This window comes from Harpia harpyja, chromosome 1 (genome assembly GCF_026419915.1).
Source record: "Harpia harpyja isolate bHarHar1 chromosome 1, bHarHar1 primary haplotype, whole genome shotgun sequence".
Taxonomy (NCBI): domain Eukaryota; kingdom Metazoa; phylum Chordata; class Aves; order Accipitriformes; family Accipitridae; genus Harpia; species Harpia harpyja.
In genome coordinates this window covers 86676209-86701900 of record NC_068940.1, presented here as the reverse complement: position 1 = coordinate 86701900, position 25692 = coordinate 86676209, and the positions used below count along the sequence as shown (strand labels likewise).

Genomic DNA, 25692 nt, shown 5'->3' with positions numbered 1-25692 from the left:
CAGTAAGACTTTGAGCCAATCTTCTTATTTTATTTCTTTCAGAAAATGAACTACATCCTCCGTGGACTGTAGACCAATCTTGTTATACAGAACAGAGATTTGCATGGGTAGAAAAGGTTATACTACTGTTACCATAGATAGCAATGAGGTAAGGAGCATTAGGCTGTGAGTAGCATCTCAGTTTTCAAATTATTTTATGCTGAATGCAGTTGTATTTAAACCATTGATATTGATATCAATATCAGTATTGATATATTTATCTAACAGTGTTGTGTTATAGCATCTATGTCAGCATTTGGGACTTACTGCCAGTTGGACAGAACCCATACAAATGGTCTGCATCGAAGTCAGGAGTTGTTGCACACCAGAGCAAGCCGTCCGACCTGCCAGCAGCCGTGCACCTGGCGTACCATTTACCGCTCAGCTGGAAGGGGAAGGCACACGCAGCTCCGTTGGCATTTCCTAACAGTGTGAACAGATCTGAGGGGGCAAAAGAGAAATTAGAATATAGGTATGGGAATCTGGGGGACCCAATTCTCTGCATATCTGTACTCTCCATAAGGCTATGTGGACAAAGCGGTACAAGTGTTACAGTAGTGTAACTGGGCACCTACTGTCACCAGCAGTGTCTTCCAAGGAAGTTCTGGGTAGGTCTTGCAATTCACCAGTTGCTTATGGTATCACCAGCTGTAACAGCTGGAAATAGAGAAGCTTCATACTGTAGCCAGTTCTGAAAGAACTGTAGTGATTTTTGTCTCATGTATTTAAATATAATTTTCTAAAAATACCATTATTTGTTTATCATGTAGCTTAACTTCCCATCATTCATTAAAAATACATCATTGATTTAATTGTTAAATGTTGTGGCATTTTTGGCATCTGAAATCTCATAGACCAATTGAATGGTAGTGTGCATGGAATTATTTCCTTACATTTAGTATTGGCGTATTAAACATAAAGATTTTTGCCTTTCATCCAACAATACTAATACAATTTCACTAGTACTAGTATACCATTAAATAAAGCACTTTGATTAAAGCTAACAATTAAAAATAGCCTAGATCCACCTTTGCTTGAAAAGTGAAGAAAAAAATGCATGGTTTTTGCACATACTGCATTCTGTGTGAAGCTAAGCAGCTGCCCATATCCAGGATGGAGGAATACAGGCCTGAATATGTGAACTAATTATCCTCCGGTCCACCATTGCCTCAGGGAGAACAGCTGACGTTAGACTAAGGGGAGCAGAAATCAAAGGACCCTACCTGTGATGGCAAACACATGGGTTCAATACACCATCAAGATTAACCTTTAAACTTTACCTCCATGGCCTCGAGAACACAAATCATCCATGGTTCCATAGATCTTCCATTTATTCATCATCGCTGATCTTGTGTTCAGCATGATATTGTCGTCTTTTCTTTTGCCAGCACTGAGAAATAAATCTTCCCCTTGGATTGCCAAGGTCGCATTTCTACACTCCCATTTCTGGAATTCACTCTTATTGTTGCATGGGTACAAAGAAATTTTAGCCTGCTTTTGCTTGTAGGGCACTCCCAAACATTGTGCAAATGCCACGCTCATCACCTGGTGAGAAGACACCCACCTGAATTTTTGTAACTCTGTGTTTTTCTTGCAAGAAGCTGTGGTCACTGCATGAGAACTCTGAGCAGTTAAACAGAGCTTAGTATCCTCATTGTATATTAACAATATTTCATTGTCTGTAAAACAAAATAATCAGAATTAATGTATTTATGGTGAGCACATGGTGAGGGGAGCTTGTGAGGAAAGAGACGTGCTGTTGATTCTATGCTGATCTGACTAATGTCTGCAGACTGTAAATCTGAGTCACTTTTGCAAAGATCAAACAGCATTTTCAAGACTTTTATTGCCTTCTGGGAAGGAAAAAATAAGTGTAGCTCATGTAAATACAATACAGAGGAATAAGAGCACATAAAATACATTATGACAGCTTCAAAAATGTCATCACTATAATGGAATTTTCATGAGTATAGTGGATTTTATTTTTCTAAATCCCTCCTGAAATACACATTTCTTTCAAGATTTCCAAAAGAGACCTTACTGAAGATTTGCAAGTTTGCCATCATCTCATGCACTATAGATTTAGCTCATGTTACACACATCTCCACAGGGTTGCATTTGTGCTTAATAGTTAGTGAGTGAGCCTTCTGTGACTCTTGCTCTTTCTGTAATTGGCATGTTCTGTTATGGTTTGGAGGGTTTTTTATGAAAAACCGTGGAACAGTGACTTGTTATCTTGCTGTGTTCCAGTATCCTCTCATTAGTATGTCTATCATAAGAAGTCAATGTAATTCACACAATCAAATCACAAACATTCTCAGAAGAACCAACACCAGGCAGTATATAGAGGTAAAGGTACTATAGGTGCATGCCTGTGCCTTGTTATGGAAAGACAATATGTGAATGCTCAACAAGCTAGCTAACATTCCCAAAGGATTATAGGCAGCCTAATTTAGTAATCTATCGAGACAAGTAGGCCCTGCCGGCAAGGGCTACCCAGTACTGCAGTTGTACTGCCGACACATAAAGCAGGTTGTTCAGTGCTGGGCATCGCTCTGTGAACACAGCTGCCTGCTTTTCAAAAGGTCAAGTAGCATACAGCTCCCACTTGCTTTGGGTCATGAGGGACTGAAATTCGGACTACAGGGAATATTCTAGGACCTATGGGACAGGAGGTCAAGGCTTTGCCCTTCAGTTCGCTGCGCCTCAAATCCCCACCTGGAAATGAGATGTAGCATCACCCCCGTATCCATCTGAGAGAATAACCAACCACATAAGGTACAGTGAGATACCCTTCCAAACACTAAAGTAAATTTGTAGGACAAGGGTAGGATGTTAGGGCACAGCCAGTGTTGAGTAGTGAACAGAGCAGAAAGTATCTGGGAAATTCTGGGAAGCTTTGACAGGAAGAATAGTTCTTGTGAGGATTTCTGTATGTAATGCCAGATCTCTCCCAAGGGGGCCCTGTATTGCTTTGACCAGCTTAGTAATCTATGGAAGTTTCGCTTCTTCAAATCTAAATTTGGAGCTAAGACCTAGTTTCTTCTTTCCTTGTCCATTTAGACAGAAAGTTTTAAATCTTTTAAAATCTTTTATTTCTTAATGCCAACTAAATAAGTGCTTAGTGTTGTGCCCTAAGTTTCAGCTATTGTCCCTCGCGGTGTTTTGGGGTCTAATAATAGGAGTTCTCACTGGAAACGGTGAGGTTCGTGCTTGGGCTGTCACATGGGTTTGGTTCCCAGCTCTCAGAGCAGAGGGGAGACCCCCTTTTTGCACAGGCTAGTGCTGGCACAGCTCACGTGGCACAGTGTCTGCTTTCAGAAGCTGTAATTTATACCCCAATCCTCCACAAATCTAATGAATTGAAGGATAAAGGAAAAATGTCCTTGAACCTTATCACCATCCTTACATCAAAAGGGAGCTGTGATCTGTCCCTGGTCAACTTCAGAGCCTTAACTACGCTTCTCATCCTTACTCTAGCCATAGCGGTTATTCCAGGGCTGTTCTTCACTCTGAACTTTTTAATTTTTCTTCACTGGCATCTGTTCAGCCACAGTATTACATCTCACATCAATCCACAAGCTCCATATCATCCCACACAACCTCATCTTAAAGCTAGGAGATACACATACAGCACCCTATTTAGTTCCTTTCTCTTCTTCATTTTTTTGTAACTAACTCAGTCACATATACTGTGCACTACTTCATCTACTTCACAGAGCAGGCATAACCAATAATTGAGTTGTATCCAAAAGGAAATCTTTATCCACATGCATAACCTGTCCTGACTTCTGATTCCTAGCTTTACCCCATTTCAACTCTTCCCCTTTCTTTAAAGGTGAACCAACATCTCTGTATCTGCATCTTTTTTAAACTTCTGTGGACCACTCCAGTTAGGATGAATATGAAATGCAGGGTAGTCAAGCTGCGTGAAAATCTTAAGGAGCCTGAGAAATAAGCAAGACAACAAAAATGCCCACTTTCACATCCACTTTTGCAAGGGATAAAAAAAAAAAAAAAAGACTCACCAAGTGTCTGAAAAGCAGTATGAATGAAAGAGAGGAAAACTAAGACTGTAGAAAAAATCAAGTATTTCATTTCTTTCTTCTTATTCACAAAGAGATGAGCTGAAATTAATTGCTGCAGTAGAAGTCCTTAAGGAAGCAGTTGGCATTGGGTCCTTCTCAGTTTTGGAGAGTTTTAGTTGAAAGAGAAAACTCTGGGCTCTAAATAAGGAAATATCCTGTCACATGTGGTATTTTGAAATCTATAAACAACTACAAAATTCAAACTTTGCATCTGAAAGTGACGTTTCTATCCATTCGAATGCAAGTGGCAAAGTTTGAACGTTCAACATCATTTCGCTGAATAATTTTTAACTTTCTTGGTTCTGCTCCAGGATTGTAAAGTCATGACCCTCAAAGACAAAGAAGCAGGGAGTACACTTTAAATGGATATACTTTAAATCTCATACATACTTACCTGGGAAACTCAAAAAAAAAAAAAATGCTAATTTCTTGGCCAGATAGGTCTTCACTGCTACAAAAGATATATTCATTTAATTTGATGCATGGAACAATGTTGACTTATTTCAGTGTGAAAAATTAACCAGGATGGGATGATTTAATTTTGCTTAGTAACTTGACAAACTGGGCACTATGTATACACTTGGCTTTCATCTTCTCCGATTTATCAGCTGGTAAAACTACTGTGCTATTATTTCATGTGAATTTATCTCAGGAGAACCAATATAAATTAGCAGAATCTTTACAAATCTTTCTGTTAATGAGAGATTTTGACAACAAAACTGCCTTTCAAAATTTTTTAATCCCTAAAGTACAAATGAATTTTAATACTTAATAATTCTTTCCTTGTACCAAGTGTAAATGAGACAAGGAAAGAGGAATATTTTCAAACAGTACAAATGAGCTCCAGCCCTTTAGTAAGTGGAAATCAACTTCAGCTATGATGCAAAATCCCTCATTTGTTTTGAAGGAAAAGGAGAAAAGATATTCAGCAGAAATTACCCTTAGAATTTTCTCTCATTTTTCGTGGCTTTGTTATGAAGACAAATCTCACAGTATATTCTGCAAGGGCAAAACATCACAATGTGAGAGAAGAAACCCAGTTATAAAGTATAGGGTCTTCAGAGCTGTGTTACCAATATCAACCATCAATATTATAAATAATACTATTTAAGGTTTTTTTCCATCTGTTTATTCTTTTGATTTGCCTTGCCTTTATCGTTAGTCATCAAACAGCACTGAATCCAATTCAGTGTCAGTATTTACAAAAAAGATAAATATCGGTATTGTTGTAACTTACATGAAGGAAAAAAACGGGTGTAAGATCAAGGGGACTGTCAGTAAAAGTAGTTTGAGTACAGAATGCCCTTCATTCCCTATCCTCTGCAATATGTTTTGTTTGATTGCAGTATCTACAAACCAGCAATCCAATGTCATGTGAATCTCTCCTTCCCAATGACCTCTCCTGTACAGTTCTTATGCACTACGGGTCTGTTTTACCCAGAGATCCTTGAGATCTTTTTCTTTTCTTTCTTCAGCCTGTCATAGACAACATAGAATTCCTAGAAAACTTAAACAGCACAGTAAACCTCTGTAGCATTTCACTGCCAAGACAGTGTGGTGTGCCCCACTGCCTTACTGGCCTGTAGCATGGATACAGTGCCCAGATGTCAGTCCATTTATCAGAGAGTTGGAGGACAGTATGAAAAGATGTCCTAAAATGAGCAATCAAGTGAAATAAAACCAGGAATGGATTCTTCCAGCTTTATTTGGCATCCACTTTATTTTATAATTTATTTATGTTTCTTCTTAGTCATATGCCTTGTTCATATTTCTGTGTTTCCTCCTGTTAGCCTCTCTCTTAAGGTAATTGACTCATTAGATCACCAAACTGTTTAACACCTCTGCATGCTAATTAAACACTGAAGTCTTATTTTGTCATATATAGGTCCTTTATTGATATAGTCTCATATTCATAATTGATACAAACCATTCAAAGACAGAATATGCCTGAGTGTTTGCAAAGATTTACTTGTTTTGCAAAATCCAAGTTGAAGCCATGAATGAAGGACAAGTATTTGCATTTCACTTATAATGATATGGCAAGGAAGATACTTGTGTAAAGAGTGTAAGACGGGCAATAATGGCGAAAAACAATTCATGTATATCTGTCTTTATTCCAAACACCATTTTACTTGACTAACAGTATGGACGCTTCAGTATGTTATGGTGAGATACATTCTCAAAGTGCAGGCTTTGGGGCTGAGTGCTCTGCAAAGAGAGTGCTCGCTATATGTCTGCACTTGACTCTGTATGTGCTGCTGCCACAAATCTCTAAAAAGAGAGAACACTAGGGTGTTAGTCCATAGCTTTTAAATCTAAATTCCCACTAGTTCTGTTATTTTTTGTGCTTGTTTAATTAGCCATTCTATACAGTACTGTCTTAGTCCTGAGACTATTTCTTGAAGAGCATAGAGCAATAGCTCTTAATTCTTACCAAAGGAATAATTGCTAATTTTAGTTCATAGTGTCTATTAGGTGCATGTAACTTTTGCTAAGATTTGCTTTGTTGCAGCTAGATTTTTTTTTAAGCTTAACCATATAGTTTGGCTGTGTTATCCTATTAGACGACACTGTGTTCATTTTTTTCTTTGTCATTGGTAGAATCATTTTCATCATCCTTTCCAGTTAGGACATGGCTGTATTCTAGCAGTCTGCTGCGCCGCCTCGCCTCTCTTTCAGTCTCACGTTGAGTTTTGATCTTGAATAAGAAATAAATCATGCAGCCCATCCCTAATAAAACGATGAGGACTAGAGTAAGTAGTATCCACGTATTCATGCGACCATGAGCTTTGTCCTTTTTGGCATCTGTAAATAAATAAAAAGCAAATAGAAGTGGGTGTACTGTAGCCGTAAATAAATATGAAGAATACTGAAAACTAATGGTCTAATTTCCCCCTTAACTACCAGGGGGAAAATCTATCATAATGTCTCTGTGTCAGTCCCCCTCATAGATCTTAGCATGCAAAAGAAGGAGCAAAGAGGGGGTGATCAGTTTACCAAAGCATTTAGTTATCCTGGGATGCCCAAAGCGTCTCGTAGGTACTGGTAAATTGTGCTGGGAATGAATTAAATGGCAGTTAAGTAAATTAAGCTCATATAAATAAATATATAAAAGGCAAATAAATAGTAAATACTAATTAATAAAAAAAACCCCAAGTATTTCTTTTCATGTCTCTTTCAAACTATTGGGAAGGAAAAATAAATCCTACCTTCCATGTTTGCAGCTGCTTTCAGAATAGCTGTCAAAGATAAAGACAAATGTTTAGTCAAAATCTAAAAAGGTCACATTTTCATCCTGACAGGTTCATGTTAGCAAAAGGTCTGTTAACCTGTGCATCAAGGTTGCCTCATCACTTCTCCTGCAAACACATTTGCTAAATTAACGGAGATGAAAAGGCATGATTGATTTTTAGCCTGATGTTCAGTGTAATAAAACTGCGGTGGTTTGCACACTAAAGCCCCCTTCCCGCTTCCTTTTTAATAACCGGAGAACCTCCGAGCACAGGTAGTTTCTGGCCGTTTCAGATGGACTCCCCCTTGTCCCCCGGTTAATAAATCTCGCCCTCTTCACTAGGTCTGCAGGCCTGCGGACACGGGGGACAGCCTGCCCAAACGCTGAGGGCACTTCCACGCTTTTCCGGTACCGCACACGACTCCTTGGAGACCTGGCAGATTTTAATTCACCGTATTCGTTTGCGCCGCTAATTACGCCCATAAACTCGAGCTTTCTCCCGCCGTTTTCCCCGGCTGGGCACAGAGGGCGCCGTCCGCAAGCTCGGGTTTCTCCACGCCGCGCGGGGTGCCAGCGCCGGCCCGGGGGGAACTGCGGGGGGGACCGCGGCGGGGGACCGCGGCGGGGGGCCGGAGCGGCGGGAGCCGGGCGGCTGGAGCGGGAGCGCAGGTAACGAAGCATTAACTCATCGCTCTGACTACCCAAAGAAACTGAGGAGTCGCCCTAAAAGGAGAATTTTCCTTTTCGGAAAATGCTCTGACGCCACTACGACCGTGTCCCGCCGCTTCCCCCCCCCCCCCCCCCCCCCAGCTGCAGCATTGCTCTGCGAGGGGAAAGGCCAGAACCTCGGAAACATCCTGAACCTTGGGGTTGCGAAACAGGGCAGGAAATCGTACTTTTTTTTGCAGCATTAACAGTTAAACTCCAAAATACCACATGGCTGCTTGGCTCACAGTATTCTGATATTTCTGCTTCCTGACCAGATGGTGCTCTGTTACACAGAAACACAATATTAAAAAAAACCAAAATGCTAACCGAAACACTTCTACTATTTTCAAAGGTCACTATACGCGCTCCGGATCATGCTTCTGTCCTGTTATTATTTAAATGGAATTGCTTCATCCATCCCTTACTGAAACAGCATGTATCATAGTACAGCAAGAGGAAGAAAAGCACATTATTGATGCAACAATTCTTGTTCCATAGAAAGGCAATATGAATGTTAGGGGGAAAATACATGTGTGTGTTGAAGGGAGCAAAATGACAAAGGAGTTTAAAAATTTTCCAGAAAATATTGGTCATCTTTAGTTATTAATTGAATATTCATCACAGAATGCAAGAAAATTGGACGTTATGAAGCAATAAAACATGAACAGGCCAGACCAAAAAAAGGATAACTCTATATATTCATATTATTTTTGTCTGAATGCTGAAACAGGTGGTAGGGAAAAGTCTGTAAATACAGCATTTTATGTCGGTCTTTTGTAATGACCATATTGTGTTATTACTGCTGAAATAAAACCATAAATGTCAAGAGCAAATATTAAAGTAGTCACTTACTCTTTGGTTTCTTACAAATAAAACCCTTTTGGGAAGTGCAAGGAAGGATACTCCAGTAGCCAGAGAACACAGACAACTCCACGCAGTAATCAAGCTGATCCTCCGAGGGCTGTCCTTCACCCCAGTTGACAAAATCTAAGGCACTGTTGTCTTGCCAAAGCAGCTGCCCTAATGTTGCAAATGTTAATAGCAATACTAATAGTTCCACATCAAAAATTTTCACTACTATTAGCCTTTCTTTTTTTTTTTTTTACTTTAGCCTAATAGAGCAATACCAGTTTCTTCAAAAATTCCCTCTGTGGTTATTTTCTAATGCATTTTATTTCTTCTGAGTCTCTTCTTAAAAACAATATAATTGCTTTTCCAAATTATGATTTGCAGATTCGCTAATCATAACTTCGTTTTAGTTTGCACATCCCCATATTTTTGTCCAGGGGACTAAAGTTTCAAACAGAAAAACAAATAAAGCTAGGTTGTTTTTTTTTCTTTTCTAAATTATTATTTCTCATTGAAAATCAAGCAACTTTTACTGTAAAGCTTAAACATACACTTAGTTAAAATTAAAACATTTCTTTTTTGCATAACCTCTGAAATGAAAAATTTGAAGTATCAATGAGTTAAAATGAATAAAAAAAAAATCTTTTCTGACGGATTGTGGATTGACACTAGTGTTGTTTTCTTCCAGATGCATGTTTTCCACTGGAGTCTTTTTCTGGCAGCCAGCTGCCTATTTTTCTCCATACAGAGATAGAGAAGCTCGATGTTGTGGGCTCCGTCTGGACAACTACAACTCCCATGTGGGTGCTTCCCAGCCATGAGAAGATGAGAGCCAGCCGGGACATGTTTCCCACTGGGGCACAGAGCAAATGGGGGGGGGGGAATGCTTTCTCACAGACCAGGAATAGGAGACATGTCCTCAGAGAGGGCTGAGGTCAGAGGGATGGATACATGTCATTTGCTTTGGTCCTTTGTGAAGTCTTGGTTATGCTCAGCCGTAAGCAGCTGTGCAAAATTATCATCAATTGCAGCAAGTCCTGGATCATCTGAATTTAGAAACGAGGCCCCATGTTGCCCCAGGTACGGATAGCTGAAATTACATGTTACATCCTGCTTTCTCAAAGAACAGTATCTTCTGTGTTGTGCCTCTCAAGACATATCCCTATCACCTCTGCATACTTCTGCTACTGAACCAGATATAAACTAGAAGATATTTGAGTTGAGGCAGTCCCCAGGCTGGCATCCCTTTGGTGGACCCGTGCAATACCCAAGACCCATAACTGAAGCCAAGAAAATTTCTTTTCCACAGCCTTTCACACCTACTGGATAGAACCATCAACTTCCAAGAATTTTTATATTAATCTATCTTTCTGGTTTTAACTAGTTTCTACTGTACTTTGATTAGTTACTTAAAAACAACAATGTATCTTAATCGTATTTCTGTCCATTTAATGAAGTTTATTTATGATTATATAGAGAAATTAAAATAGTTACCATTTACATTTCTGTATATTCCTATCCAAAAGCCACTTGTCTTGCTTGTGTATAAGTCTGCATGTTCTACTAAAAAGTTTGATTCAGCCAGATCTTCTACAGAAGCCAATGTACCACCTATAAGAAAACGAACAGAAGATGATGGGAGGTATCTCCTGCCTTAGAAGTCAGTGGTAGTTAGAGCCTTTGATACAGGATAAGGTTAATAATAAAACCTCTCCTGCTGGTAGAGAGTAAGCAAGGATTCAAAGAGAGACCAGAAAGTAGTGTTTAGCTGCAGGGGAACAGCTCAGACTGTGAGTGATGTTGTCCAAAATGAAAAGTGGGAAAGCCCAGTGAAGATGATGATTTTGAAACACTAAGCAAAGAGCACATTCTTTTCAAGTGATTGGATAATATTTTTTAAAGGTACTATGGGTGATTACTTATTCTTCATGGATTTGACAGGATATTATGTAGCATGTAATACTGCGCAGCAAACAAATTTGCAATTCAAACTTAAGTATTAATTTTTCTGTCAATGGTCGTGGAGCAAAAGGGCTAAAGGATCTAAAAAGATATGAAACAAAAGGACTTATTTCTTTGGGGCAGTATAGTGCTTCCCTTTCTCTTTCACAGCCTCCTGAAGCATGGATGAGGTAGCTGATGATTCAGCAGCATAGGTGGAAGAGGGCCAAGGAGCAGCTCATGGTCTTGGCCAGGACCAGATGCCTCCAAGTCAGGGGAGGGAAGCATTTGCCCTCCCCTGGCTCTGCTCGCTGCCAGGGAGCCGCGCTGGCAGAGCGAGGACTCTCAGGCAGAACACAGCCCCTCTCGGACCACACACCCCATCTTAGGGAGATATATGGAAAAGAAGGGATAAGGCTGGAAAGAAGTTAACCCATTTTAAAATCTTACTAAAAAGAGAAAGTCTGTGAATGAAGAAATATAACAAGAAAAAAGCACAGCTGGAAAAAATACAACACAGAAAATTGATCACCTTAATTTCAACATAACTGAGAAGCAAACAGCATCAATGGTGAAAAATGAGACATTGATTTCCTTTTTTTGATATGTGTAGATTTTGCAGCATTAGTTTTCAATACTTTTTCTAAGTGATTTTTTTTAATGTCAAAACTGAAATCCTATCTTTGGGTAAAAATAATAATTACCTGATTGAACGCACTGAGTCACAGACTGAGCCCAGCTCATTTCATTGTCATTGAAATTATAGCAGTGGCTTCGGAAAGGAATCCAAGATATGTGATCAGATTCAGGACATTTTCCAATATCCTGTGGGGGATCAGGAGGAAGTATGTCTAAAAGAAATGAGATATTATGGATGCTTTAATTCAGTAGGGATTGCAGGTCTTCAGATATGAAATCAAGTTTTTAAAAAAAAAACCACCAACCTTTCTTAAAAGTACTTAAAATATTCTATGGCACACAGTGCCAGAATTATCAGTAACTATGTCAAGAGTGACAATGAGGAGCAGAGCTGCTCAGTCGCAGCTGAATGATTAAATGTGAGCCTGCGCTCTTCTGTGCTACCAACTAAATCAAACTTGGACTGTCTCAAGGATATTCGAGTGTTCAAGGTTTTTTGGTTCTAGTTTATTTTGTTATAACCAACAAAGTTGTATAAATAAAAGATACAGTAAAAAGCAGAAAAAGAAAAGCCAGAAAACTTCCAGACCTTCAGGAGGTTCAAATAATAATTTGATTGTAAATGAAATATCATCTAAATCATAGTTTACTGTGGAAATTTCCCATTTAATATTTTCCTCAAGATAGTAATCCTTACATAAAATTTCTGAACAGCTTTAACTCTGACAATGCATGGAATAATCTGAAGGGCATTGAATATTTGAGTAGGAGCCTTTCATTTTCCTGCAAGCAATGACATTATGGAAAGAAACAGTAACATTGTCAGTTAGTACATGCATTTTTAAAACAAAAGTTGTAAATGAATAGAGTTGAAGTTCAGAGCATGGCCTGGAGAAGAAGTTAAAGAAAAACTACACAAAAACAGATCAAAAGAAACTCAGAATTTCCATTAACTCGGTGTCACTAGAGCTAACAGCAATTGCTCTAATACAAATGAGAAAGCAAAAAAGTTCAGTCCCATCCTAAAGTTTGCCTGTAGCTTTTAATTTTTAGTATGCCTCAGGGACACCCATAGAATCACTATGAAGTATGAACTTTTATTTGGGCCCATAACAGACTCTTTTTTTCCCAACACCATAATATATTAGCAGCAGCCACCAGACTGCTGCATGAATAACCAGAAACTTCCTCCTTTCTCCAGTTTTTAGAATCTAGTAACAGTGAAGCTGTAACCACTTTATGAACACTGCTTATGTTGAAGGAACAACATTTATTTTATACTCAGTGGACTTTATTGATTACACCCCTTCCCATAAAATCCCTGTCAGCAAACAGTTTCACCTTCTAGACTCAAAGTGAAATGTTTAGCACTCCCACAGACTCTACGTTCTGTCTGCCTGTGATGTAGGATAACTCCTACAGCAGTTATCACCCCAGTCTAGTGAAATGGCAGTATCCTGGCTGGTGAATGACAACTCCATCAAAATAAAACATTGTTCATATAAAATAAAGGTTTTGACATTACATGCTCAAGCTTATTACTCCTTAATATATACTCAGAAATTTGTATTTCGGTCAAAGCAGATCCAGCAAGGTTTCTGCCATAAAACCAAAAGTCATCATCATAGCTTACCCTCAGATTTTTTGCAGACAGGAAAATGTTTTTCATTACAAGGTGCTGTTTTCCAGGTCCCATGGAGCTCTAGATAGACACAGGCTATTTTCTCTTTTGGTTCTCCATAGTACCACTTAGAAAAGTTTAATTTCCTTTTATCAGTCCATCTGTAATAGCCATAACTCTGAAATTGAAACAGACATTTAATGTAATTTTTCTACACTCTCATCTGCTGTTTCAGGTAAGTGGATTTATACAAATGCACATTTTCACAGTGATATATAAAGCTCAGTTTGTATATCTGTGCTAGTACTGTTAAAACATTAATTGAATCGGGACTCAGCACCATAAAAGTAAGACACAGCAGTATGCCTCCCATGCTGCAACAGCCCATGAATGTGTTTTGAAGGCTAAATGGTGCTTCCTGGGTACTGCTGGTGCTCAGTCCCTTGTCGGGCAACGTTGTGAGGTGGAATCACCGTCCCAGAGGAGTCAGGTCACCATGAAGAGCAGCATGACCACAGGAACATGAAACCTGTAGAAAGCTCAGGTGGAAGTGGGTCTCAGAGGGTGGCTGTCAAACAAGGACCATAAGCTCAAGTAGAGTTTTGAGGAGACCCATTCAGAAGTAAACTGCAGCTATCACTATGAAAAATCTGAGAAAATTATTAGTTTGTTAGGAGCAAGAGAGAAATATGGAGGAGCAGGAAGTCTTGAGTCTTTGCTTTGTTTAGTTTTCCCCACCACCACCACGTGGTTTTTTTTTCCAGGAAGAATCAGAATCATTACAAGCAAAAGGGAACAAACCCAGACAGTATATTGCTGACATTAAGAACTGAGGGATAAAATGTGATCCCACTCTAGTGTCTAGATGTGTCAAGAGGCCAGGTACGCAAACCCCTCCTGAGCTCGGCACCATCAGGGCAAGATCGCTGCCTGGGGAACAGGAGGAACCACAGAGCTTCACTCTGCAGCAGCAGGGCCCGGTCATTTATAAGGGCCAGGAGAACATGTCTGGTGATCCAAATGTGGTCATAATGGAATTTTAACTGCTTTCTAAACCATGTTTCTATGACTGTAAAGACAACCAACTTTGATATCAAGTGGACTGAAACACTATTATGTTGGTTTGTATAGAGATGTCCCCTGGACTTGTGCAAGTGGGAGGATTCATGTCAAGGTTGGTGACTACCAATCACTTACATATTCTAAGACCAAGCATTTTGTCTGGTAGGGAGAGGCACTGTTAGAATCATGGAAATACATATTGTTCAGCAACACGTTCATTGTCTCAGATGTTGTAGCCTTGTAAGAGGCTTTATCAAAGTGCTGCTCCTTCGTATAATCAGAAATTCTATTTTTACACAACATTTATTGTAAGTTCTCCCTAGGGATACTGAATTTCAGACATGTTTTGCTATGTTATATATCAGTGTGGAATCACAGTTAGTAAAAACAATCACTAGCTAAGAAGATGATTGCTGATTGAAGAGCTCTTTCTTATTGTCAAGGTAGTTTAGTCAGCTCAAAGAACAATGCAATGGAAACTTGATAGTTAAGTGCAATGAGCAACTGCATATTCACTAGAAGCCGAAGCTCATTTTGACACAGTCACAGAGCTAATAAGACTGATGCTCACTTGAGTTTTCCCTTACACAGTGGTGGACCTGGATCTCCATATTCCCTTCTTCTGGTACAGTGTAGCTTTTACTGCTTTTAATCTTTGGGATTTAGCAGGTGTAACAAGGAGGGTGTTCAGAGGCATGTGGTATATATCCTGTGAACCCTTCTGAACCAAAAAGTAATGAAAAAGCTACAGCTGCCAATGATCATGAGGCACTAGCTTTAATGACCCTGTTGGTCGCATTGAGTAGAATTCACCTCTCCTAAAAATGGCCATCTAAAAGTTAACCAGGTAGTTTGACCTAACTGTCAAAGATTTCCATAGAGTTAGTAAAGAAAGGCCAGCACCGTCAGAGGTTCCCATCCTTCTCCATTGCCTGAGATGGAGTTTAATGATTTAAGATGGATAAAGTTAAATGAAGTGAGTGTTGTCCACCAGTCCCAGGTTCCTAAATCTGTTCATGCTACGATTCTCCCTGCTGATAGTAATCCAGTCATAGCATTTAACTGCACCACCTATCAATTTATTAATCTTACCACATTGCTGTTGAGCCCAATCCATAAGGGCTCTCCATATTGTGCTGCCTGCAGCAACAGGAATATATTACTGTAATAATCAAAAATGCTGGCAAGCTCTGAAGATTTCTCCTTGCAGGCTTTTCTTGCTTCCTCCCAATTCATTTTAGAAGGAATGACTAAATAGCTGCTGTTACCATAATGGATGAAATCAGAATCTGGAGCAGTTGTGGAATGAAGCAGTTCAGGCTCTGTAGGAAAGAGGTACAAATTTGAGAGGAAGGGGAGAAAACAGTGAAAAATTACTAGCTGCCTGAATAGCAGTATTACTTTTGAGTAACAGATGAATATAGCGTGGCAGCACAAGCATCAAATAAAAGCATTTCTTATTTAAAACACAGGAGACATATTCTAACGGTAACTTGGAATTATTTTTAACTATAGTGTAAATACTGTATTCAGAGATTAGGAGTATGAACTGTGCATACCTATAAACATATACTGCACCAGATGAAATGATGTGAATACTGGTCACATGGTGATTCTCCCCCCAGAGCTCTCTAGGTCCCCCTCCCGCAGTGTGGGTAAAATACCTCCCATGCACAAGTACAGTGCAGGATCTCCACACCACTTCAATCTCAAAATAGGGGTGAATTTCATTATCAGCAAAGTTTGTGACTCTGCTGCTACTTCTTTCCCATGTAGGATGAAGTGAAAAAGGAAACTGTAGTTGTACCTTAAATGATACATGCAGAATTGGAAGACAAAGACCTAGAGCTAGTGATGGGGACAGAAAAAAGGACAAAAACTGCTTTCGTGTTCAGTCAGTGTAGAGAACACCCTGGCAATTATTTTTGCTAGTGATGCCCCCATGCAGCTTTCTGCAATCGCACGGGATCAGGCTGTGAAACATCTGGCCCAGCTGTGGCTTCTTCATGTATTTTTACTTGCTGCTTAGCAGTTCCCTGTTTCTATTCCTGCAGACTCTGCAGTGTAGCTGTGCTCCGGATGTGCCTCCCACCCTGAGGACACACGATGAAAACTAGAACTTTTGCCCTTCTGAGTATTGCTGGTCTTGTGATATAAAAGCATTGCTAGAGACTGATGAGCAAACTAACCAGTTTGACTGACCTTAGTCAACTTCCCAGTGGAGTGTGTGTGAGGGTTTTTAGTGAGGCGGGGGTTAGATGTGGGGGTGAGGGTGGGGAAGCATCCTTTAGTGTGTTGTCTGTCTAGCTAATACACCTATGGTGGAGGTCACCAACGGATTTGTCTTTATGCTTTGTATTTGCATTTGCAAAATAACCTGATTCAGATACCTATATCTGTGCTAGTTGGATAAAGCACAGATGGCGAAACTTTTCTGTCAATAGAGAAAAAAGGCGTTTGGAAGGCACAGCTTTTCTAACAACCTGTTTTGGGCATTTGCCTCACTATGAGGCAGGTGAATCCTGCCTTCAAAGTATCTACTTGCCATGTGCAGGCAACTTATTTAAGTGTAGATGTCTGCAGGATAGGCGAAGTCAGCCTCTGTGAGTGTTGGTGAGTATGCTGGTAGGGGAGAGGACGTAAAGCCAAAACTTTGCTATAATCCTTATCACAGAGCGGGTTTTGTGTCTGGAATTCCTGAGCTGGGAAAGTAGCCCTGCTTCCCTCACCCTGGCTGCTACAGGCACAGCCAACTGAGGACTCATATGGTCAGATTGTTCAGTAAATGTCTTCCAACAAAGAAGGTGAAAAAGAAAACTTACTGCTGTCCATCTGACATATATAGCTTTTTTTATGCTGGCAGTCAGTGTTTTCCCAGTACCCTGCTTCATCTACAGATCTTTTCGTCATTGCAATACAGTCAGTCTAGGGAAAAATTAAAAAAGAAAATTATAGCTGATAAAGTGCAAAATGTCTGACAAAATAATAGAAATAGGTTTGAGGAGACAAAGTTAATAGCTTTCTTTTCTAATTTTCTGGCTCTTGTTTTCATTTATTGTTTCTTGGAAATTAAACATGTTATATTATATATCTTAAGCAAATGTACTTTCCATGGGAGATTACTTCAAGAACTTTTGTCAGTTTATTAAAATTTCTTGGAGTGCACCAAAGGTATTTTTACTATGTAGTTTATGGTAATCGGTACTGAATTTGTTGAACTTTCATTTGGATTTATGCTGTACAAGTAGAAACAATATAACAAATTGCTAGTAATACTGAATATTTTCAGTAAAATCTAATAATTCTAATAATTCGAATTAATTCTAGCAGTAATTATAACACAGCACTCCTTTTCTGCAGTTTGAGAATTCTGCAAAGGAATGACAGTAGCTGTAGACTCTAAACAGGCCTATTAATCTCTGGGTACAGCTTTAAAAACTTGATCTCTGAAATATTCAGTCACCTTCTACTTTAAGCCATTGAAATATAGGATCCTAGCTGAGATAGAAGTCAGGCTGGTTACTCTAAACTTGAGTATGTTATCCAAGTTACACATTTTCCAATTTTTTTTCTGTTTACCTGTATTGTAATATACTTCCAGTCAACTTCTATGTATTTATCTCTAAATGGAAATCGTCTTGCCCACTTTGAATAGTCAAAAATGCTTCCATCTGTCCAAAGATATGTGTCCTCACTGTTAATGTCATTCAGTCCAATCCATGTTTCACTGGCAACATCCTTTAGGTGGAAGGTAAAGAAGGCTATTAAAGAAAAAAAAAAAAAGGATCAGAGAAAGAAAGTAGCTGAGGAGTTGCCTTTCTTCAAATTCCATGTAAACCAAATTCCAAATAAAACAACTAATCAACTTTTAAAAATATTAGAAATATCAAGTTCAGTATTGTTAGACTATAAGTTAATGGTAAAAGAGAAAAATTACAATGGGTAATTGAACTGAAACAGTTTGATTTCATTTAAAAAAAAAACAAAAGGAAAAGTTTTTTAGATAAAAATGATATAGACTTCTTGGAAATATTACAGAAGTTAGGGCTAGAAGGGACTTCAAAAGGATTAATCAGTCTTCCCCAAGGTAGCATCAACTGCACATGTGATTTCTGATGGATGTGTGTTTACTGTCTAACTTGAATATCTGTGGGCATTTCATTACTATGAACTATTACTATTTATCCCATCTTCCAAGGCCATGGAGAACAGATTATTCTGTTCCTTCCACATGACTTTTTTACCAAGAGATGGGAAGTGTCACAATATCTCACTCCAGAATTCTGTCTGGATCAAGCAGCTCCAGGTCTTCCTTCATAGGTGATGCTATTTAGATCTGGAGGCTAGCTTGGCCTTGTCACTGGATGGGGAAATCCACTGGCTTCATACTTAGTGCCAAAAGGTTCAGATGTCATACCTTGCACTTGCTCATTGTGTATCGAGGCCAAATTTCCCCCTAATTCTATACAAGCACTTCTTGCAGAGTGCCAAGTCAGTCTCTCTTCTTCTCTAGATCCAAATATTTTGTAACACTGTGGGGAGAGTAAAGGATTAGACAAAATTTCAGATGTCAAAGAGTCTTAAAACCATTGGTTTTGATTAATTCAGTTCTAGTCCCTGCATATAAACACCAGCAGATCTGCTGAAATGCGAATGCGTTCAGCCAGCAAGAAGGAGACCCAGCTAATCACGGGGATGTGTGTGCAGCACTTACAAACCTGTGGGCTGTCCAAGGTTAGGGCTGAGCAAGGGCGGGCAGCCTCCAAAAGCTTTTGAGGAATTAAGTAGACATCCAAGGTGCATGGATAGAGATTTCAGGTCACGTTACTGAAAAGTAGAATTTTTGAGAGACTGAAACAATTTCCTCATTGGGAACATAATTTGGGGCAGCCATCTCTCAGGTCAAGTTCTTTCAATTATATACCACAAACTTAGTGCTGAAGCCTGAGCTTTTGTGAGCACTCAGCATGAGCAGAACAGCGTCAGGAAGTGTTCTTTTGTACTGTGTATTAGTATCCCATGGGGATTTTTCCTGAATACCAGTGTAAAAAATTGTTGTGGTGGTTGTGTATGTTCTGAGGGGCAAAAGGCGTGGTTTTTAACTGGCATATGATGCTTCTCCCTTTTTATGCCCTTTGAATGCATAAAAACCTTTCCTATTGATTGCACTGTGGGATTGATTTGTGGTTTTCATTTGCTGGCTGGGGTTTTTTAAGTTCATATGGCCAGGTGTACTTTTGCTTAACTTAGCAAAAAAACAATGCTTGCTTGTTTTCTATATTGGATTTGACATTTATTGCTCTGTGTGTTACTTTACTTAAGATGAGTTGTTGTGATAGCCGATTACATATGAGAAGTGTGACCTTTCATTTTTTCATCTCCATGTTACTCAGAAAAGGGGCTTACACTTACAGATAAGGACAACGGAACAGGATTTCCCTGCAGTAAGTATGTCTAAAATAAACAGAAAACTCTAGAAACTGAAAAAGTAACTATGGCTAAAGGCACATGGACATTTACAAGAATTTTAACTTAAAACATTCAAATTCACCTTTTCTGAGATTTAGATATGGACTGGCCAACATGAAAATTGAACTGCACTGCTATTTAGAATACCACTTAATAAACTGGTGTATAAAGTGAGAGAATTTATATAGTGACATAAAAGGGATAGTTGTTTTCTCTACCTATAGCAAATCTGCTAAATACAGCTGAGATTTGTTTCTGCACCTTATTGTTAAACAAAAGCCAAGTTTCAGGACATCCTCCCAGAGGTGCAAGTACGGTAGGAGCAAATCCTGAGTAAGTTGAATTGTGCCTTTCACAGATGAAGGCATTTTTCACAGCACAGCTTGCATCTTTCCAAAAGCCTGTAAATAAGTGGAATACAGAGAATCACTGTCTGAAACTCTCGTACCACCATTACAGCAGTCAGCCCCAAACAGTATTCATAAAGCCCAAATGAAACCTTCCAGAAGCAGGTGAAACAGCTGCCATGTACACATTTACCCAAATAAACTCCCCCTTCCTCTGCGGTAAGTTTGTCTCCATATAGTGATGGTGTGGTTTTAAACCTCAGCATACTTGTTATGAAAAACCGTCAGTATTGTTCAACTGCCTATTTGCAGGGTAGCCTCAACTTTAAATATGTAGCAAACTTTTTGGATTTTGATGCTAATTTTTCAACCAAATATTTCTTGTTGCTATTTTACTCACCAAAGTCTTTTGACATTATCACACAGTTTTCATCATTATTTGCAAAATTGGGTTCATTCGGAGCCCAGGCAACATAGTTCACTGGGGTCTCATCCAGCCAGCTGAAAGAAACAAGAGGACAGAGGCTGCCAGACAGATGTCTCCAGCAGTCATTTAGTTACAAGGTCTGTTTAGGTAAAGGGCTGAGCAAGGTATTAGCAGTGACCAGAAGGCAAAGGCTCTACATATATTGGAGAGGACATATCCGCAGCATTACCGCTGCTTCTCATCTGTTTAGTACTATCACGTTCAAGTCCCATCAGTGTCTCATTTTGCCAGAGCTTGGATAAACAATGTCATACTCGAAGGGAAGGCTTCTTATGGTCTGGACAAGTCTGAAACCCCAAGATCTCACCAGTGCACGGACTTCCCTCTCATCCCAGTAAGGTGTCCTCCTGGAAGCCTTCTGCAAACAGATTTCTAAAACAGGTTCCCTACCAGCAATTTCAGAAAGCTGTTGGGTGAGATGTTGCTTACACTTCTTGCTTCCAGCCCACATACCTTGAACCACATCCACATGTTATCAAAACCTCCTGGGCTTTCTCTGTAGCCGTTGGAGATCTGGGCAGCGTTAATCTCATCCTAAGCTTGATGTCTAAAGCGGATCAGGTGAATAACATCCTAAAATTAGCTGCTTCTCCTCACTACCTATGAAGGGTTGCTTGGCTGTTTAACTCAGTTCTTTCAGCGTGAGAGAGAAAGTGAAATTAAGTGAAATGAATCTTAGCCATGAACTTCTATTGGCTTTGCTCTCCCAGATTTGGAAGGAAAACACATTGCTTGCTTAAATATAGAAGAACTTAACACTTCTGATCTGAGACATCTCCTGAAAACTATCCAGAGGTCAGTTGCACAACAGTTACTAACTTGTAAAATGAAAGCACACAGAAATGCTCCCATAGAGCGCGACAAAATTACCATCATTTGTTGTCCGTTACCAGTTTTCCTTTACTCACCTGAATTTCTGATCAAAGCTGACAACTAAGCCAATGAAATATGATTCCACTCTGAGTTTTGTGTAAATCTAAACCAAAAGTGATTAACAGTTAAGCACTAAACAGTTCCTCAACATCAAGCAAAAATCTGGAAGCCCATTAACCATGCCTGTGATTTTATTTTTTAGCATTTCTCCCCCCACCCCCCCCACCCCCCACCCAATATGAGCCTCAGACAAGAGCATTGTAGGTTCAGACCAGGTTTCAAGCAGGCAACAGGGATATGGGGAACATCTGGAGTGAGGAACCCACTGGACAGGAAAGCAATAATCACTGTGCTGAACACTATGTATCTTGGAAGAGAGAAGCAACGTGGGCTTGAACTGTCCTTTGCTGCATATTTAACATTTGCATGCCTTTTTCCCCTACCTACTAAAAGCAATAGTAATTTCTTTACAGGTTCTGAACAAATATATTGTTATATAAATAAGTAATGTAGGACAATAGCCTACGTAAATAGGCTGTTCCCTTTATTTTATCAGCTGCTCTGCTTCAGAAATCAATTATAATTAATAGGCTCAGTGCTTACATATTTCCATAGAAATTGTCTTTTGCTTTCATTCTCAATGACAACAAGATCTGCAAAGTTCTTCTGACAGATTCTCCGTGCTTCTTCCATATGGACACGCTCTTTGCTGAAATAGTACTGCTTATCTTCATACACAATCCATCCATCACTGGTGGCTTGATATTCTGAAAGATAAAGAATCACATATATTACATTCATATCTGGTCTGTACAAAGTCTGAAAACTATATAGTAAACTTTTCTTTGAAAGAGAAAAAAATCCTACCAAGTTTGTAGTTTGGTTCAGGTTTTAGCAGTGTACCTGTAAAACAAAAGATCATCATGAGCAACATTCCAAATACAAAAAAATTCCGAGAGATTTGCTTTATGTAGTTGCAAATGCTTTGTATAATAAAGAAAAAACCCCTGAACTATGAATTACCTAATGCATTTTCAATATTTTAGAGTACATACCACTAGATTAATTTTAAAAATATGTATAATTTAGAAACATTTATCTAGTGAAAAATATATAACTAGCATATATATATACGTATCTCCAAAAGCACTGTATTAAACAATCCAGGATGTGCAGTAAATACTTTGTAGATGAAACTTACATCAGTTTGAAAATTTTTTTAGTATTTTTACTTGGCATGCTATTAATAATTTTTTTTTATATTCATGGGACTAGAGCCAACCAACATAATCCAGCTAATATATTAAGTTCTCAGACTTACCTACATAGTAGTAAACCATTCACAAGTACTGAAAGCATTAACGCTGGTATTTTGTTAATACCACACATGATTTCCAGTGTCTCGATGCATTCCTCCTATCTTAATGGCTTAGGCTTTTACTAGGAAAATCTGTTTTTGAGAGTCCTGGAGAGCCAGTAGATACCAAACCCAAGTTTCTGATTACAGGATGAACCAGGAGGAAGCAATTAATCTGTTGCTATTCCCAGAGCCAGCTATAGTCCCTCAAAGGTAGCTCTGCTTTCATTTGGATGCCTGTTATTTCATTCTTCACAAAAACTACTAATTCTGCTCTTAGCTTTCTCCATTTCTTCTGTGGTTTGATGGAGAGGAACACATTATTAAAGGAATGACAGGAACAGTTTAGATGAGAAATAAGCAAACATGAAAAAGCAATTAAAATTCTTCTGTTGGGAGCTTTTAAACATTTTCTTCTTAAGTATTTAGGGAAGAATAGAACTAAAATAATTCAGATATCTTCATGATGAATTTACGTAATTCACCTCATTTTGATTTTATTTTTTAATCCTAACATAACTATGACATTCCTTGTTTTTCCAAAAAAATGGAGTATTTTAAGTAAATATGTGTCTGAACATGAGGGAATTAACAGCTGAGCATCTCTCCTCTCGGGTTGATCATCAGCTAATCTAGATTCACAATAACAACATCTAATTCTTTTATTTTTTTTACTTTTGAAAGGTCACCTAGGATCAAGATAAACTGATCAGAGTCTTTATGTCATGGTTTCTGAACTCTGAACTCGGTAATCTCACGAAGAGCAGAGAGCCACATCTGTACAAAGCGGCGTGCCCAGCGCACCAGAAACGGCTGCACAGGATGTACTGCTTCGAGCTGGTATGCAGAAGTCAGTGTTTTGATGGTGCGTTTGTATGACTAATCTACCCACAAGGGAACAGTGATTCTTCCTTTTCAGTTAAGCAATTTTTCAATGTTAGCATGGTGCCTTATTCGGTGTTCCAGGGTAATGGTTTTTTGGCAGAGTCATCAAATATTAGATATACTCAGTGTTTTTTATATAACGGCTTCTCCCCTCCCCTCCCTGTTGTGCCTGCTACTAGTTCCCTGTGCGTGTCCAACTTTCTTTTCATTTCAAGAAGCTTTTAAGAATCTCCTGCTCTATAGAGATGCAGACAAGTATTCAGTTTACAGCCAGGAAGCAGGGATGTAAAAAAGTAGGACCGAGTAAGCAAAAAAAGTCCTTTCATTATCAGTTTTCAGCCAGGGTCCTCAGCCCATGAAGACCCTGTTTCCCTCTGGCAGGCACCCCAAAACATGTCCATCAGGTCCATTTCATGGCCTGGCACCAGGTGCAGAAGACCTGGCGTTAAGGCCCTGCTTCCCAGGCAAAGCTAGTGGATGCAGGGGTTCTTCAAGGCTACACCAGCCTTTACTTTTGATCTCTTTTTCAGAGTTGCCGGCTCCTATAGCAACTGATCCCTCTCTTTGGTTCCCATTATTCGTTTCACAGCGGGAAGCAAAGCTTTTTTCTCTTTTGTACAGAGAACTCTAGTGTCCTGCATCCTCAGCTCTTACCCTGCCTGGGTAAGCCTGGAGCAGGTAGAAATACAGGGAAGGGGTGAAAGGAGAGGAGATAAGTACCTTAGCCTTGCAATTTTATTCAACCCATGGCAGAAGAGATAAAGCCAGAGATAAAGTAATAGGGACTTCTTTAACTTCCTGCATCCGAGTACAATTGAAAGATCTCGATTCATTCCTCTTGCTTTATATGTTGCCTTCACTGCAGCTGGTTTTAAAATGAACAATTCCCAGTATCTTTCTTCTTTTCAATTTGTTTAAATCCATACAATTTGTTTTTGAACTTGGATTGATCTGTCCAATTAAATAGGAAAGTAATCATACCTTTTTTTGTTTCACAAATCCAATTAAGTAAATGTTCACAGCGCAAGTCGTTCCAGCGCATTTGGGGTGATCTATTAAACATAACACAATGTTCAAGTTCTTCATGGTTGTTGGGTTCATCTTCATCCCAGTTCTCATAAATTACCTGGGTTGGAAATACATCCCAATTACTATGTGATTTGAGCTGAGTGGAAGTAATTGAGATTGCCATTATAACACAATTTCAGGATCTCATCATCTCAAGTGCCTTGTTTATGGGATCAATAGGAGTTCAGATAGGTCTGAGAGAGCTGTGAAAGTCATGCTGACCAGACCAGCTCACTTTCACCAGTGCTCCCTGGAGAAGGTGTAAAGATTACACAGTAGAGAAAAGCATGTCTCTGATGGAGGAAAAACTGATGGGGTGGAGGGAGTTGTATTTATCTTGCTTTATGAAAGATGGCGGCCTGACTTCTCTGTACTGACAAACAGCAGTGCCTGGTCTGGGATGCTGTGAAGATCTAAGAGCATGGACTGTGGATGATGGGATATAACATGGTACCAGGGATGAAACAGGCAATTTTGTACTTCCATTAGTGTGTTAGGACAGCACCGTCACTGAGCACTGCAGCTGTTCAGCTGATGGATAAAGGACTGCTACGCACCTGCCGAAGGTTTAAAGAGATTGGAAAAAAGGCATAAAAAGATGAAAAAGTATATATTCTAAAGGGCAGAAAGTCAATTAATATCCAGGAAATAAGTACTCACAGGGGAACCATCAATCCAGGCAAATCCTTCATCAGGATTTAAGAGAAACAAACCGATCCAGAAAGCCTGAGTGTGTAGTCCTTTATCCCTAAAATAAACCATACAATATAGACACGTGAGTGTAGAAAGTGGGGTCATGATATAAATGTTGGAAAGCATAGAAACATGCTGCTTGCTGTCACATCTGAATTAGTAGCTGCTCCTTCACTGTTGGCCCATAGCCAGGCTCACCGCCTGCACTCCATCAAGGGGTTTGATAGTGCTCTGTGGTGGGACAAGACTTGCCATATTTGAATGTAAGTTAAAGGACAAGTGATGTGGCACAGAGCTAGCTCAGGCTCCCATCCTTGTGGCTGCAACACAGCTC

The 25692-nt window shown here is 39.3% G+C and overlaps 2 protein-coding genes across 3 annotated transcripts in view; both read right to left on the bottom strand.

Annotated features, from left to right (window-relative positions):
- LOC128149002 (macrophage mannose receptor 1-like) overlaps nucleotides 1-4226 on the bottom strand; it is a 34495-nt gene extending 30269 nt beyond the window's left edge. For both annotated transcript variants that reach the window (XM_052803631.1, XM_052803653.1), the window contains exons 1-3: nucleotides 4068-4226; nucleotides 1320-1718; nucleotides 307-480 (exon numbers count right to left, since the gene is read on the bottom strand). In XM_052803631.1, the coding sequence (XP_052659591.1) occupies nucleotides 307-480; nucleotides 1320-1718; nucleotides 4068-4137 (643 nt within the window). In that variant the 5' untranslated portion in view covers nucleotides 4138-4226. The remainder of the gene's footprint in view (nucleotides 1-306; nucleotides 481-1319; nucleotides 1719-4067) is intronic.
- Nucleotides 4227-5978: 1752 nt separating this feature from the next.
- LOC128149021 (macrophage mannose receptor 1-like) overlaps nucleotides 5979-25692 on the bottom strand; it is a 34882-nt gene continuing 15168 nt past the window's right edge. The window contains exons 13-29 of the mRNA XM_052803685.1: nucleotides 25326-25413; nucleotides 24579-24723; nucleotides 22223-22258; nucleotides 21959-22122; nucleotides 21391-21458; nucleotides 20396-20496; nucleotides 19910-20049; nucleotides 18597-18711; nucleotides 17759-17940; nucleotides 17002-17104; nucleotides 15272-15501; nucleotides 13130-13295; nucleotides 11562-11708; nucleotides 10411-10527; nucleotides 8920-9087; nucleotides 7337-7366; nucleotides 5979-6932 (exon numbers count right to left, since the gene is read on the bottom strand). Coding sequence (XP_052659645.1) covers nucleotides 6688-6932; nucleotides 7337-7366; nucleotides 8920-9087; nucleotides 10411-10527; nucleotides 11562-11708; nucleotides 13130-13295; nucleotides 15272-15501; nucleotides 17002-17104; nucleotides 17759-17940; nucleotides 18597-18711; nucleotides 19910-20049; nucleotides 20396-20496; nucleotides 21391-21458; nucleotides 21959-22122; nucleotides 22223-22258; nucleotides 24579-24723; nucleotides 25326-25413 — 2245 coding nt within the window. The 3' untranslated portion in view covers nucleotides 5979-6687. The remainder of the gene's footprint in view (nucleotides 6933-7336; nucleotides 7367-8919; nucleotides 9088-10410; nucleotides 10528-11561; nucleotides 11709-13129; nucleotides 13296-15271; nucleotides 15502-17001; nucleotides 17105-17758; nucleotides 17941-18596; nucleotides 18712-19909; nucleotides 20050-20395; nucleotides 20497-21390; nucleotides 21459-21958; nucleotides 22123-22222; nucleotides 22259-24578; nucleotides 24724-25325; nucleotides 25414-25692) is intronic.